At 42.9% G+C, this 17,199-nt stretch overlaps 1 protein-coding gene across 1 annotated transcript; it reads right to left on the bottom strand.

Moving 5' to 3' along the window:
- Positions 1-1,944: 1,944 nt before the first annotated feature.
- prss59 (serine protease 59, putative) lies at positions 1,945-16,811 on the bottom strand. The gene is made up of 9 exons (XM_076735938.1): positions 16,579-16,811; positions 16,180-16,361; positions 14,606-14,838; positions 13,241-13,376; positions 9,186-9,300; positions 4,503-4,704; positions 3,390-3,480; positions 3,035-3,237; positions 1,945-2,264 (listed from the first exon to the last, which is right to left on the bottom strand). Exons 1-9 carry the CDS (start codon positions 16,783-16,785, stop codon positions 2,155-2,157), a joined length of 1,479 nt encoding a protein of 492 aa, XP_076592053.1. The 5' UTR covers positions 16,786-16,811; the 3' UTR covers positions 1,945-2,154.
- Between the last annotated feature and the right edge of the window lie 388 nt (positions 16,812-17,199).

Here is a 17,199-nt window from a genome sequence, read left to right on the forward strand (position 1 = left end):
GTGACTTCTCGGAGACTAAAAAATAAATAAATAAATAAATTCTTGTATGTTTTGGTTCACTCTGGCTAACTGATGCAATAATTTACAAGGTGCTTACAACAGGAAGTGACTGATGGGGAATGTTTAGAAACATGTATGAGCAATTATCTAGTTATGCTTTGTCATGGTCAATGGAAAATTACTGCAGGCCTCAAATCTAAAGCAAAGCATTAACACCAGCAAAATTCTCAAAGAAAGTAAATGGTCTTATTGTTCTTTAATATTACATTTTGTGGAACAGAGAGATGATTAACAGAATAGTCAGTTTGGTAGGTCTCATAACATTTTATAGGTGAGTTTGCTCTTATCGAACTCTGATGTGATTTTATATTTACACAAGCTCCAAGTCATGAAAAGCACACAGGTAAATTCTGGCACAACTCGTCCACAACCGACACCCATTCACAAAGGACCATCTGATGCTTTTATATTGGATGAGGTGATACGGTTGGGTGGCGGCACACACACAAACACACATAGCTCAAAAGAGGCTGAGGCTCAATTACATCTCTGCTGCAGCCAAAGAGGGATTATGAGTAGGTGCATGAGGGTTTGAATTACAGGGGATTAAAGGAGAGCGTATTGGCAATTACAACTAAATCCATCATAAATGTTTACCATAACAAAGACTGGATTGTGGGCTGTATGTGGCAGGCATATTAATATACAGTATAGTTTGCATTCACACTTTGTTGGCTGAGCCTCTGCTTTAATAGATTAATTTCACACAGCCTCTGACTGGAGGTGGAGACTTAAAGAATTCACTGCCACAGTGAGGGACACCCATAGTGGGGCTGGATTCAGAGTCTGCAGTCTTTGTGGGTGTGTGGCTTGTGCTTGGAGCGGGGGTCTTGCATGTCCAGCTGAGATCCAGAGATGGAACTGTTGTGAAAACAAACACTGTTAAGCAAAGTGGGGTCATTGTGTCTGTGCTTTGAGAGTTTTGAGGAGGTAGTGAATGAGCACAGCTGTGTACTATCGTCATGCCTCGCAAGGCCACTTCTATTTTCTAAACTAAATCCATCTCCTTCAACACAACATGGGAGAACATTGCAATTACACATTTTCCAGAAATCTCTGAGAGTGCCGAACACACCGTCTGTGGGCCCTGCTGGAGATATCATCACACTCCTGTGCAGCAGCCAAGACAACATTTTAGTTACATCCTTATCATCAAACAAGACTAAGCTTGTTCTGAACAAGACCAGATGTGTGCATGTTTGAGCAACACGTATCCCATGCAAACACATGAACTGGAGCCGTTTCTGGGCAAATTCTCTGCTGTAAAGTTGTGTCTTTGTTTCACTGCTGCCTGTTTAAACATGATTTTCAGTGTGTTGTGGAGCCATGAAATGCTACAGTGAAGTTGAAATGTGTGCAGTCGGGATGCTGATGAACTGACTGATTCACTTCTGTTTTGAAAGCTCATGAAATTCCCAAAGAGTTACTGTGAAAGTTTCTCAATATGACATGTATTTGTCAAGAGCTGACCAAACAAAGTGTCCCGTGCACAGATAAGATTGGTCAATACTAAAATAATGCAACAAAAGGCAGTGACATTGTATACTGTATCCAGAAGCAAATGTTGTGAAATATTCAGCTTCACATACTTTGTTGTTGTTTCGATAAAGAAGAAAATGTTCCCAGGAAATGGAATATCATTGAATGTACTTTCCCTTTTAATATGTTTATTTGGATGAGGCCACTTGTTGCTCACTGACTAATGACTATTCTACACCAAGTCTGAGAAAGCAAACTCTGCTGCTGCTACTCTTGGTTTAATGCATACTCGACCCAGAAACTAGCCCATGAAGTATCTCTAATTATCTATTCTATTCACCTTTGCAATGTTAACTCAGAAAGAAACTGAAAACGCAGAGAGTCATAAAAAACTTCTTCCTAGAGTCATAAAAAGCATTTATTCATCAGCTCAAAATTGTCTCACTCCTTTAAAATACCTGAACTTTGTACCTACTGATACTTGTGTAAAGTGCCTTTTCAAGCAGTCATAAGCGTTGCAGTAAAATAAGCAGTCTTACTCCTGTGTCAACGATTTGGACAAAAGATTAATTAGTTTGCTTTGCACAGCCATGGATTGGCCTGTTCGACCATCAGTCATTGCTTCAACCACTGCTGTAGAAGTAAGAAGATGTGGTCTCGAGCCATAACTAGCTGGATGGGATCCTCAGTCCTGGCAGGGTACATGTTGGCACAATGGGCTGTTCCTGGATCAGAGAAAAAATAAATAAATAAATAAATAAATATAAAGGATACAGCAGCGAAAAACAGTAAAACAGAAATTTTCTGAGTTACAAGAACAATTATCTGCCTAATAAAGCCAGAGTTGAACAAGTAACTCATTGTTCTACTCTGAAACTGTTACCTGGATTCTGTAAAGCACCAACAAATGAAATTCAGCCCTCACTTCAGCTGTGTACACTAATTCAAAAAGTTCCTCAACAGGCTTAATGATGAACTGCAGTTAAAGAAGAGTTTGACCTACAAGGCACCTGCTGTACCTGTTGTACATAGACAACATGGGCAAACTGGCCTCATTGCAATCACATATGAATCATTTTGGCTTAAGTCTTGACCTGTGTGCTATCTGACTCATACTGTACAGACACCATAGTTCCACTCTCTGTCAGCACATACTGTAGCTACAGATTTTGCTTTCCAAACATTGCTTATATGTATCCTGAAAGTCTAAAAACCTTTCATCCAGACTGAGTCCAGTTTTTCCCTGGATGTCATTGATCAGCAAATCACCAAATTCATGCTTATAATGCCTAATAAATTGGAAAATATATCCTTCAAGTTAGTAGAGACTAGCTAACAAGCCATCCATCCACCTAGCTAGCTAGTTGTTGCTCACTAGTTTGCCATCTAAGATAGCAAGTTGGATAGCATCGTGGTAAGATTACTTAATATGGAGTGTTTTTAGTTTGACTATCTCTAGAGGATGGGATTCCCCAGTGCACGTCTTCTCTCTCACCTTCGATGAACACAGCAGGGAGGTCATGTGTGATGTCCTCGGTGATTCCCAAGGCGTGCCAGGGGTCAACGGACCCATTGGGCAAAACTATTCTGGTGGAGCAGATGTCATAGCCGCCGTAATACTCATTGGTCTGAGCCACAGCCGCTGCCAGCTGCTCGGCACTGACATTGTAGAAGTCTGCACACTGTTTCACATGATACCTAGATGAGAGAACAGAGCTTATCAATGCAAAGCCGGACCAAACTGGAAGCACAGAGAGAAAACAGCCAGTGGAAGATGTGGACATAATAGTAGGTGGAGGGAGGAAAACATGATGATGTTAAGGCAGGGAGGCAATGTTTAGTGTACTCACGCAAGAGGGAAGCCGGTGAATGGTTGGTTGGGCGAATCAGTGCTCTGGTAGAATCCAAATTCAGTGCAGGTCTGGTAGACCCACTGTCTCCCTGACAACACACACACACTCAAACTTTAGCCATGGCCACACCGTCAGCTGGCTTCTAGAAATCAGGGCACTAACAACACAAGGCAGGTAAAGGAGGCAGTTTATAATGCATTTCCTCCCAAAAACATATTCACAGTCATTCAATTAAGAGAGGAAAGAGTGCAACTGGAACCGACATGACAAGGAGGGGCTGTCTGGGGGAGCTTGTGCAGACACATCCCTGTGGCTTTTTAAGAGACCACTTCCTGTTCCAGTGATCCCCCCTCCAGCCCCTCCCACTCATGAAACTGAAGCTGGGAACTGGAACCACAGCCCAGGGCAAAGGTACAACATGGAATATAGAGAACCCATTTCTGGTTAAACACGCAAAGTTGTTAGTGAAAACAGAGTGTCCCCAACAGGAGACAACAGAGAAGAATAGCATGCAGTGTTTTAAATAGTCGACTTTCCTCCGAAAGTCTTCAAATGACCTCATCATGGGTGTTTTAAGGTAATAAAAACATGAACACAAAGAAGAAGAACACATTGTTTTTTCCAGGTGTGATTTGGTATTTAAGTGATGTAATTCCACCACTTTGCCAGAATCTGACTCGTCGACTTTTATTTAACTTTTCCTAAAAAAAGCCTTTCCGCAACACCCAAAAGTGGGTTTGCAACATTACGGCTGTAACCACATCCCAAGCTCAACACGAAAGCTGCCATGGCTTCATGTTATGTTCTGGTCTCCTGAGGCTCCAGATGATGGAGAAATGTGTGTTTCTGCCTCTGCTGCAGTCCATCGCTCATGTTTCATTATGAGGATGACAGTGGAAAATTTCACTGACATCACGTTGTCTGTGCCAGTAATTCTCTGTCATACGGACAAAACCACACCACCTGACAACCTGCCTATGAAATGGACCCAAAAATACAAGGTACATAAAAATAGCTGTTTTTCAAGAGTTAAAGTGACATTTTCAAACACTAGAATAACCATGTTTACACATACGAAAACACCACTTCCCACGACACGTCCATACCCACCTCCCCCTGCAGCCGGCCCATCCCAGGATGTATTAGTCATGTCCCTGAGGTAGGTATTGAAGCTGGCATCCAGGCACTTCATGGAGAAGGTGTCCATCATGAGGCGGGCCACAGCAACATAGCGGGCATAAGGCTCACCCAGTGAGGTGTCACCCATCACGCCACACAGCACCTTGATGGTGATGTTGGTGCCTGTCACACCCTAAAATAGACAGAAAGAACAGGGGTGTGACCGATGTGACCTTTCTTATCACTTTCTCAATATATCAGGTGGAGGCAAATTTATCCAAATTTCATGATTACCTCCCACTGTAGGTGAACATATTCCCCAAGCCTGAACTGTAATAGGAGACATGAAGCTGTACATATGTGCACACATCATCACATTATCCTAATTTTACTCCACGGAGATGATGACCTCTAACAAAAACAATATAGGAAAAAAGAAATGACTGTGGTGTCACTGGTCTGCCTCCAGCGAGGTCATTCGCAAAGTGATAAAATAAAAAATAAGTGTATTACTTGAGCGGCTCAATTTCAGTGTCCTTGAGCTCCAAACTAAACCTCAGCCCCCTCTGATCATAGCACAGCATCTGCCAATCAACTGCTCTTAATAAAATGTAAAGTAAAATGTTAAATTGACTGCCGGTGCTGCAATTTGTCCTCCATCCTGGTGAGCGACACACACACACACACACACACACACACACACACACACACACACACACACACACACACACACACACACACACACTCTCCCGCAGTATACATTTTATGGTTGTGGTAAATTGCACATCGTCATGGTCCAGCTTGAAGGCCAGCGTATTTGTTGAGCTGGCTGTTAAGATGGCAGCACACCACAATCACAATAGAAGCAGGTGTTTTTTCTCTCTCTCTCTCTCTCTCTCACTCACTCACTCACTCACTCACTCACTCACTCACTCACTCACTCACTCACTCACACACACACACACACTCACACACACACACACACACACACACACACACACACACACACACACACACACACACACACACACACACCTCCTGTTAGAACTTAGAGCTTAGGTTCACCGCCACCAAATGGACCGCTGGTTAAAGCGTCGGTCCACCCAAATCAGTGGAGGTTTGAGAGGCCATTATGTTAAATACTATCCGCATGCTTAGATACCAGGAGAGGTATGTGAGAAATGAGCTCGGAAACAGCAGCTGAATAAACAATCTCCTCTCAAGGTTCCTTTAGTAGAACCTTGAGAGGTTCTACTAAGGAGGAGCGTTGATGTGATGGAAAACTCCGGCGCAGCAGTTCAATGGATGCTGTGTTTGGGTGACTAACTCTTTAACAATGCAACATGAAGAGTTACATTGAGATTGTTGTTGGTGACGTTTTCCACAATGTAGAGCTTCAGTTTTATTATGAAACACCAAGCCTACGGTGATGTCATGGTTTACTCTCCATGCTAAATATGAATACAGATCATTTTCTGCATAAGTACATGTACTTAAGCAGCCTAAAGGAGAAGGGTAATTTTCATATGAATTGGCCTTATTCATTTTGGCCAGACCTACACACAACAGGCCCAGGTGCCTTCTCTTTTTGTTCATTCATGAAATCTGCATAACCCCTAAATAGGAGACTTTACTAGGAAACACCAAATTCATTGGAATCAAAAATATTTTTGTATTCCCTGTTCAAGATTTGCAGCAGTAAAACAATAATAAATAAACAACTGGCAAGAGATAGCACAAAAAAATACAAATACCACAAAGTATTGTGAAGTTAAATTAACATACAAATGCAGTATGTTCTTTGCTTTGAGTGCCACCATGTATAAAGGGATACATGAGGTGAAAGGAAGAGCTCAGGGGTTGCTGTCTTGTGGGGTTTTCCCTCCACAATCACTGGACCATGAAGGCACCAGGTGGTTTAAAGTACATTACCACCTCTGGGATCAGCTGTTAGACACTAAGGAGTGCCCAAGGTTTATTTAGATCTAAACTATGTTGACATGAATCAAAAGATTAGCCTGACAATGGGAGGAGACAGGTTGTGGCAAATTTTGGATAACTGCGGTGATCCCTTTGCTTGCCTACCAAACCACAGCGCTCCACAGTAGCACACGGTCGCTCGTCCGTGGCATCAGACCAACACGGTGGCTGAGCCCTACCAGCTGTAAACTGGCCTAAAACAAAATGCAGTACTGGAATGAGGGTTGGAGTTAACAGTCAGCAGTGGTTACAGATGTTTTAAGGTGCGAAATAAAAGTCTTGTTATGAGAAAATGACCCACGATGACCATCCCATTTGCATCTCTCTGCATCTCCCAAGTAAAAAGAGGAACTGTTAGTACTTGTTCTCCAAGCTGTGGCGTTACATAATGTCCTTCCGTATTTTATAAAGCACCCCATTGATAACCCCTCAACTGTGAAGCCACCGCGCAGACTCTTCTGATTGGGTTACACCTCGGCCCTAGTTCTTACCAAAATTCCTCAGCGGTACCTAAAACCTGGTAGCTCGCTCTATACCCAGGCCTTCGTGTCAAAGAGGCAGCTGCTGCCTGTGTTTGTCCGCGGGTGCTGTGGACTCCGTGGCCCACCGCTCCTCGCGGTTCTTTTATAAGCGTCTCTTTAGCTTGGGGCGACAGGAAACCAGAGAGACCACAGAGGCTTTTGTTACTTTTTCACATCAGCTTATTGGTAACCGGACTCACGTCTCCTCAAGGCACCAGGGGGACAGAGTGGGGATGGGGTGAAAAAAGAGGAGGGGGGAAAAAGGGGGTAACTGGTGAAAAAAAAGGGCACCAGGATGGAAAAGGAAAGGAGACAGTAGTACATTAAACACATTAGAAAACATGTTGTGAGACATGTTGTTTGCACCACATCTCACCACAATGGGACTTTTTTTTTTTTTGAAAGGGCCGTAAGATTTCCTACAAATTAAGAACGAGGGCTGAGCAACTTCATTTCTGTTTACAGTTTCTTCAACAATGTGACTTGTGGTGCACAGTTTTCAAGATTCAAAGTTGCTTTTAGTCCCCACAGAAAAAAATAGTCTTGAATTAAAGCAACTGTTGCACGGAAAACAGACATGTCACAAAACGATACCAACAATGATGTCTATGCCCCAGTAGTTGGCCATTAATAAGTTTAAAGGGGACCTCGACCGATTTTACACATCAAAGTCTGTTAACTGCATTTGTGAAAACATCTGTAGAAATCCTTTGGTCAGGACTGAAATATCTTAACAAATATTGCATGTATTGCCACACATTCATGGTCCCCAGAGGATGAATCCTAACACTCTCTAACCCTTCCTCTGGTGCCACTATCGGGTCAAAATTTCAACTTATTTAATACTTTTATTTGTGAGCAAACACATGTATATCTATCATCAATCCCATCAGCCTCAGCTGTACTTTGAGTTATGTAGTATGTCACCAAATACTAGCATGCTAACATGCTAAACTAAAACGGTGAATATACTTCCTCAACCATCATGTTAGCATTGACATTATCAGCCTGATAGCTTGCCCACAATAACATTTAGCTCACAGCTCACGGAGACTCCTCCTTTAAACTTCCACCATACGTCCTTCTATGTTACAGGAGTGCAATGCCAAATCAGTGGAGTACTCTTTTAACAATTTTGTACCAATTGTGCTTGCACAACAGGATCCTGTAACGCTTACCAGAACTCAATGACTCACACTCAGAGTTCAACACGTGAGAAGAGTCAGTTACATTAGAGAGTACCAATGTCAGCCGTACATTTGTAATGGCTCTGGGCTTCAGTGGGTTCATGTGGCGTTTCAGAGGCTTCAGGCAGCGTTAATCAAAGTCAATTCATTCTTCAGAAACCTGAAAGTCAAATCCTACTTCCCACCTTCCACTGTGACACATTACTGAGTCGGTGCCCTCTTTGCTGAATCACAAGCTGCCTATCATATATAGGTTACAGAAAGGGCAAGCAATCCCAGTGGCCACCCTGGAGACCCTCTTAAGGTGGTATCTCCGGGCCTCTCGCTGCTGAACAATGCAGAGTTTATTATGTTTCAATGTACTGCTTGGGCTGTCTGTAACCCTCCTACACCTCATAACTGTCTTTCACTCAACCAAGACTGGATACTGGGTCAACCCCTGACCTACAAAGGCTCTGCGCACACACACACACACACACACACACACACACACACGACATAAAGCTGTAAAGACATGCCGGGGGAGTCTAGTGATTGATCTTTCAGTAAACCTAAGTAAACCTTTAATGGTGCAAATGATGCAAATATAGCTCAAATTAATCCGCATACAATGAAAATGGCTGAATTATTCCAGAAAAGAACAAGTACTCTGGTACATTTAGCCAGCTATTTCCTGTTTCCGGTCTTCATGCTATGCTAGGTTAAACACCTATATATCGAGTGCAGTGTGATATCAATCTGCTATTGGCAAAACAACAAATCTTGTATTACTTTAAGCAGCTAATAACCTATGTTAAGAATTTTCATTAATATGATATGCAATAAAGAGTTTTAATATCTCATAGTGGTCTATATGTTGTTTGTGAACATTAAATACTTATTCTGGCATTAAAACCACCAAATTTAATGACAGCAACTGTTGGCATGAAGTCCATGCTTCATGATGTTTTACTGGTGTTGTTTGGCATGCGGCTACTCTGTCTCACCTCAAACCCCCTGTTGTCTTCATTGTACTGGACCACATCCATGAAGTTGCCGGCCAGTGTTTCCAGGAAGTAGGCCGAGTCCATCTCTGACTGGATCTGCAGTGTGGAGCACAAGCTGGAGGGGGAGAGGAGGGAACAGAAGAGGATGGAGGAAGAAAGAAGAGAGGGAGCAAGGGGAATAGCAGGAAGGTGACGAAGAGGTAGAGGAGCAGGGGAAATTGGAGGATAATGGAAGTGGAGGAACGGAGGGTAGGTGGGGGAGACAGAGAGGAAAACAGGAGGAAAGTTAGACGTGAGCATGTTTTGGCATTTGTGCAGTGAGTGCAGCTTGCCATATTTTTTTTTTCTGTACAGCGACTGACCGCCTTGGATGTGTGGACACATGGATGTGAGTTGACCTCTATTCAAAATGCAACGTTTCTCTTCAGATAAAGAAAATAAACAACTTTATTAGCCACGTTAGCACTGTGGGATATCTCAAGGGATAGCAATGTCACCTCTTTAATAAAACCAAATATGAAAACGATTGCCGTGAAGTTTTGTATAGACTTTCACTGGTTCCCAAAAAAAAGTGGAATATCTCAACAACTATTGCCTGTGAAATTTGGCTCATACATTCATGATTTCCAGATGATGAGAGGATGAATGAATAACTCTGGTGATCCCATCAGCCTCAGCTGTACTTTGTGTTTAGTGCTAATAAGCATGCTAACATGCTACATTATAAACACATGATACATGCTACGGCTAAATATCAGCATGTTAGCATTGTGAGCGTGATGCCAAGCTAGTGTTAGCATTCAGAGTACAGCGTCACAGAGATGCTAGCATGACTGCAGACTCTTAGTCTTGTTTTTTCACCTCGTAGTGAAGAGAGTCTCATTAAGTTAATAACCGCAAGCTGATTGTGGTCATCTGTCAAAGTGGCAGTGATAAGGTGCACTGTCAAAGCAGAAATGAAAGTGTTTGTTATATTTTCGAGAAGTGCACAAATGTAGAAATACGGAGGTGTGTGTATGTGGAAAAGAGAAAAAGGATGGTGGTTAAATTAGAGCTTCCTTTGCTGACTGTCAGACCCTTTACTTTGGTCAATTTAAGCAACATGCTGATGTTGTGACATGTTGATTTTAGAAACAGTTCATCTGTGTGTGTGTGTGTGTGTGTGTGTGTGTGTGTGTGTGTGCAGTGAACAATACTTCCTTCATGATGAAATCGTGACGCACGCGGTGTATTCTCTGAGGCATTGTGGTTTGGAAGCCGGACAAGGCTCCAAACCACCTTTGTGACCTTTGTGTGTTTGTGCCTGCATGAGGACATGTCTGCATGATCTGCAAGAAGCTAAAATAAAAGATGTCCAATGCGGTCAGGGCAGGGCAGACACAAAGCACAGGGCTTTAGTGTCTCCATGGCAGCATTAGTTCTGTGAGACTAACCGCACCATTAAAAGCCATTTGAGGCCGTTTCTTCAGCGTGTTGACTGACCTTACAGTCACTATAACAACCGACAATACGCGTTCACATAAAACGACAACAGAGGCAGCCAGGATGACTGCAGATGGAGCACACGCATGCTAAGAATAGCGTCACGCTTGAAACAGAAAACAATGGAAGAAAATGAATAATGTAGCAAGAGGCAGAGAAAATTAAAATAAGAATGAAAGCTGGAGGGAGACACTTCTTCCTTTTCCTTTTGTCACTGTGTAAAATCCCTTGAAACTGCATTTAGACCAGTAAAGCACGAAAGCCATCCACTGAAACCTCTGACCACAGTGATAAAAATGATCACATTAATGATTAAACAATGACTGTGTGTGAATTTTGATTCAAATGTTTAGTTTGGTTTATCAGTGTAATGCTGGTCAACTCTACAATAGGCAGATGTAGATAAACTGGATCACATCCCTCCGGTGACGTGGGGATGACGCTGGCTCATGCTGCTGATTCTCATATCTAACCCGTTGTATTCGTCTCTGGAGCAGGTCCGGCATTCCAGAGTCCAGGGCTCAGTCTAAAAAGGCCTGAGGGACGCTCGTGAAGCTGTAACAGGACCTGACTCAAAGCAGGAACCAGGACGAGCCGGGCTGCTCTTTGAACCTCTCATGCAGCTCCAGGTATCGCTGCAGTCCACCTGCTCTTAAACTGCTCACATCTAACAGAGCTGTACGGTGAGTATGACGCTAAAGCTAAACGCCAGTTAGCTTAGCATAAAGACTGGAAACAGCTAGTCTGAAGCATAAAAACGACACTTTATGTGTGCTTTGCGATGTCTTATGGTCACTGTAGGGTCACTGCAAAGATTCCAGGAAGTAACTGCGGCTGGCTAAGATACAGTCTGCCATTTGTACATATGGATACAAAAAAATCTGTGCTTTTACAGATTAAACATACAACATATGGCATGTAAATCAGTGAACTTCAGAGGTACTGGTGGATGGAGTTTGTTAACTTTGCGGCTGCATGGACTCAGTCTTTGTGCAAAGCTTGACTAACTGGCTGCTGGCTGTAGCTTCATATCTAAGAGATGGATACAGTGTGAGAGCATTATCAATCTCCTTATCCAACTCTGAGCAAGGCAGCAAATAAATCTGTTCCTAAAAATGTCAAACAACTGCTTTAACACAGTATCCTCTCAAAATGAAGCTGATACATTATGCACATGATCTTGTGATTGGCCCAAAACTACCACAACCACTCTTAAACAACTGTGAAAGCTGTGGCTTTTCTCAACCCTCCTGCACTGACAGAAACATTACGCAGAGCTCTTTCACTGTAAATATTTTGATTTCGTAGTGCATTAATCATTGCATTTTAGTTTACCACCTCGATTAATCAAAATATCGGCTGAGAAAAAGCTCCGTTGCTGCTTTGCAAGCTCTCTTATTCTGTATGATCAGACAACTGCTCAGATTTAAGAGGGGCGCAGCTATGCTGGGAGTTTACTGTGGTCACCAAACTTCATAAACTAACAGGAATGACAAGAGCGGAAACTGTCCTGCCCTAACAGGTGCATAACAACTAAGACGAGCGTGAGATGCCAATCAAGCACGGTGTGCACACAAGTTCAGCTCGAATCAAGCAAAGAGAAACAGCAGTGTGGGTGACAAATGGCTGTTGCTGGCAGACAACACACATCCCAGCTCAAGGGAAGCAATGCCAGAGATGAATATCATTCATTTCAAATCACTTTAGAAAGCGAGGGAAGACTTTCCAGGGACTGCTACTTCCTGCTAAGCTTTTGCTGGGCTTGCTTAAGAGAGCGAGAAGAGGCAGAGTCACCTTCCAATTTGCCGGGTGGATTTTATTTTTAAGAAAAAATGCACCCGGCAAATTGAAAGGTGACTGTGCACACTCACTCTCACGCTGGCTGCTGAGATCTGATCACTGACCTCCTCCAAATGTGATCTGGCTGATCTCATCGCATTGCCATCCCAGTGTGTTCTTAATACATTCACACCTGGCTGAGGTCAGATCACAATACACCTGCCATTAACACCTGTTTTTTTCCTGAACAGGATTACATATCCACATACAGATGATATTTTAGGTGCCAGGTGTAGATGACAAATGAGCCACTGACTCCAGACAGCTCAAATGATTAGGCCATTAAACGATTCATTTTTCAAGTAAAAATGCCAAATATTTGTTGGTCGTAGCTTCCCAAATGTGAGGATTCATGACTCTTCTTTGTCACATATGACAGTAAAATTGATACATTTGGGTTTTGGAATGTTGGCTGGACAAAACAAGTCATTTGAAGAAACCTTGGGCTCTGGGAAATTCTAATATTTCACTGCTTTCTGACAGCAGCTTTTCTGAAGTAGTTAATCACGAAAATTAGCATCAGATTGAAAAAAAGACTGATGCAGCTCTTAAATCTAATCAAGGTTGGGATGTTTTGCATATTGATTCATGAAATGTCTTGTAATGTCGATCCAACTTTCAGATCTTTTCGGAAGACGTACATCATCAAAGCATTGGTCAACTCAGACTTTCCAGTTATTTTCCGAACTTCGGGATAGAGAAGGCACGGGTCACAGAGAGTTTAGACACTGTACTTGAAGTCTTTGGTGATGTTGTCATAGGTCTTGGGGTCCTTCAGGCGCTCCGCAAGGGTATTTGAAGCCTTTTGCACCAGTATGGGGCACAATACGTCCTCTGAGGCCAGTGAACGCCTCACAACCTCCAAGTACTCTGGCAAAACATAAAGACAGAGGGAAGGATGGACACTTAAACCTGGGCTGCTATAAAAAGACCACAATAATACACAACAAGGCCTGTTAAACATACAGGACTATTTTCAGACACTGCAAAAGCACCAATTCACCTTCAAAATAACACATGAAGCCAATTCTGGTCAAGTGCTTGAGACAGCATTTGTTTAAAAATGTTTCATTGAGGTTGAAAGTGAAATGATGAGTCGCAACCACTTTCACGGTTTATGAAAGTCCAAATGCGGAGGAGAAACTCCACATTACAAAATCTTGGAATATTTCCCCGTGGAGTAAGGCAGCCTCTTACTGCTGACTAACTGCAGTGCTGGTTGGGGAAATAACAACTTTGTGGTGCCGTGGACTGGGGAGGAAAGATATCTGACGTGAATACACCACGTACACTGCTCTCTGTGCGTTTCGTCTCAGATGTTTTCTGAGAGTCGAAGAGAATGTGGCCCGAATGTGTGCGATTGTGTCGTCAAGATAGCATGAGTGTGTGGGCGGAGCAGCACAGATCCATGTTCAAAGCTGCTCTGACCTTGATTCCAGCCTGCAGCCTTCCGGAGGAAAACAATGGCCTTAGCCAAACACAACACAGACACAGATAGAGAGTGAACTGTTCCTCATCTTTGATCTATCTGAGACTCTTACTTCCAAGACACTGAACAAAACTGGAAAATTGTAGCAAATTGCAATTTAACGCTTGATGTGTTCTACAGAGATGTTGAGACAAGAGCACTCTGCAGGGATTACAGGCAAAATAATTTATGAGAGGATGTTTTCTTTAAATGAGGGTTGTTTGGTGCACTATATAAAGCTGACTTTTACAGTGAAACACACAATTAAATGTGTCAGATCATCCCGTATGAGTAATCTACTGCTTATTTCCTGACAGTAAATCTAACTTAAAGGTATGCGATGCAGGATTTGTTGGTTATTGTTTGTAAACAAGTTTTCAGCGCTGTGTCCGCCATTTTCATAGCTTCATCTTGGATGTGTGCTGCTGTATAGTGTACCTTTAAATCCCCTGTTTTCTGAATAGAGTTTGGTATAAAAACTCTGATTATCCAATGTGGCATTATTTTCATAAGATGAGAATGAAGACCAATACACATGTATGTGTATGTGTGTGTGTGTGTGTGTGTGTGTGTGTGTGTGTGTGTGTGTGTGTGTTTGTGTGATGCCATGCCATTCGATGTCTCTTCATACCTGGGAAGTTAACAGTAGCAAAAACAGGTGCACTCGTGGCCACAGAGGCATGAACCAGGTGAGGATACTTCAGCCTGAACCAAGCAGCCAAAGAACCTGGGTACGACCCGCCAAACGCCACCCACTTCCTGTTGGACAGCCCTCGTTCCTCTGCCACCACGGTGCGGAAGTGTGCCAGGTCAGCCAATGCCTGGCGACTGCTGAGGAAGCGCAGGTTGTCTGTGCTGAGGTCACTAAATGGGGAGAAGAGGGAATTCAAACGGTAGTTTAACCGAGCATCAACAGCGCATCCATTCAATCTGGACAATACTAAATGAGCAGGACTGCCCTTTAGATGCAGGGCTGCCATCTAGTGGTACAAAAGCTGCACCAGCATCAGGTGCTGCACACAACAAGCATGAAGGCCCAGTGAGTTTTTGTCCTTTTGTTGACCCCACTGCATTGTGCAACCAGAGTTGCTGAAATCCCTCACACTGCTGTGAACATATGTTGAGAGTGATGTAACGGCTGCCCTTTGGCACAGGTCAGACTGGACAGTCATACTTCCTCAGCCCCTACTAGGAAACTCCATTTATTCATTTTACAGTAGATGACAACACTACGGTGTGACAAATCAAAGAGCCAGGGTCAAGAAAACCTTCACAATCTGTTCTCTGAAAGCATCCTTTCTGTAAATACTGGACGAGCAGAATTCATAACCAAGATTCAGAGAGGATCTCAGAGGATCTATTGGAAGAAGTGGAATTTAATAGTCATATTTATGTTTTCATTTGTGTATCACCTGAAACTAAGAACTGCTGTGTTTTCATTCGCTAATATTTACAGAGGGAGCGGGTCCTTTCCACAAAGTCTACCATGTTGCACCACCATGTTTCTACAGTCCAGAATGGACAAACCAAACGCTGGCTTTAGAGAGAGCCTTTGGCGTTTTTTACATTACCTGAAGGTTCTTCTACATGCTTAGAAAAGGGAGGCGGGAGGCATGGGGGGAGAGGTATTCTGTTGAGTGTAATCTGCAACCTCACAGCTAGAGGCCACTAGATCCTACATATGACACCAAAACCAGAAACCTGCTACAGGAAGTTCACACCTAGTACAACCCACAGTTTAGTCCACTTGGTTGCTTTTTTTTTTAAATGGCTTATTTTAGCTCACACCGCCCTTGCATGACGCAAAATCAGTGAAGCTAAACAAATGTCCCAAAGACTCAAAGGTTCTGTGTTTGGATTCAACTGAATTTTAGCAAACTGCCTGCTAGACAGGGTAAAGATTTTGGCAGCAGTCAAATTCATCTGATTCCTGTCTAAAACTAAAAAGGATGAAATTATTTGTGCTGTCACAATCAACCTTCTCACTAGCTAAGACTGCATGAGGAACAGTCCAGATCTTTTTAGTTAGAATGGGTTTCTTAAAGCATGACTGATGGACATCAGTGCATCTGCATTGGGCTGATTTCCAAGCGTAGGTTTTTAATAGACATGCATGACCTGACCTGCAGTTAAAAGCTCCAGAGTTTCAATAAACAGATGTGAACAGATTTGCAGTGACTACACCTCATACAAGGTCAAACGTACACGGTCGGGTGACTCTTTCCATAGAAGCGATGCTCCAACATTAAGCAAAGTGCTCCTAGTTTTTCAGCATAGGTGAGCCAGGTGCCGTGCTGCATCCAGGCTGGATTGGCTGGACCCTCTCCACCTATCATCAGAAACACTGGACCGCCCGGCCTGTAGAAGGCTTCATTGACAAAGTACCTCTGAGGAGAAAAAAGGGAGAGTCACTGAGAATGAGCTAAGAGGGCCAGACAGATGCACACTGATACACTTGTCTTAATCCGTGCTGGATGGGATCATGTCCTAATCAAATTTAACATGCTTTATGTTAAACTCAACCCACAGCAAGCTCAATCTGATCACTTTGGCCACTTTGGCTAAATATATTTCAGTCCTTGCATATCACATCAACAGACATACTTGCTTCCACTCCCTGCTGTCTGCACCGTTGAAGTGATCCAGTTTCTGAGTGAACCACTGCTCCTCAAACGCAGCTCTCCGGCTGCTGTCCTGCACCTGAGTAAACTTCCTGAAGCCCTTATGCAGTCCCTCTCCGCCAACAAAGACAGAAAACAGCAAAAATAAGGCTACTTTGCACAAAGGTGACTCGCACATTTGAAAAGCCATGTTGATACAAACTGGGAAACAGACAGGAGCATGTGATTCATTTCCGTGTGGTCATGTGACAAGTTTTTCTGCTACTTTAAATGACTCACAAAACATGGGATATATGAGTTCATCCGCTTTTCCTCACATCGCGGGAACACTTGTCAGCCATTCTCGCTACATACAATTTTTTAAAAATTAGACATGGTAGACAGTTTCTATTATTAGTAGGTATTCAGTCGAAATGCTTCAATATCTATTGACACAAATATAGCTGAACGTGCGTACTTGACACTACAGCGTTTAGTATGGCTTCAGGGGTATCACTCAAAACGTGGATGCGTGAAAATACTAGTTAATTACAACTCAAAACTGTAGATTTCTTTAGAGCTTCAAACTTGCTTTTTTATTTTAACTTTGACGCTGGTTTGTCGA

This window comes from Chaetodon auriga, chromosome 7 (assembly GCF_051107435.1).
Source record: "Chaetodon auriga isolate fChaAug3 chromosome 7, fChaAug3.hap1, whole genome shotgun sequence".
NCBI classification, from domain to species: Eukaryota; Metazoa; Chordata; class Actinopteri; order Chaetodontiformes; family Chaetodontidae; genus Chaetodon; species Chaetodon auriga.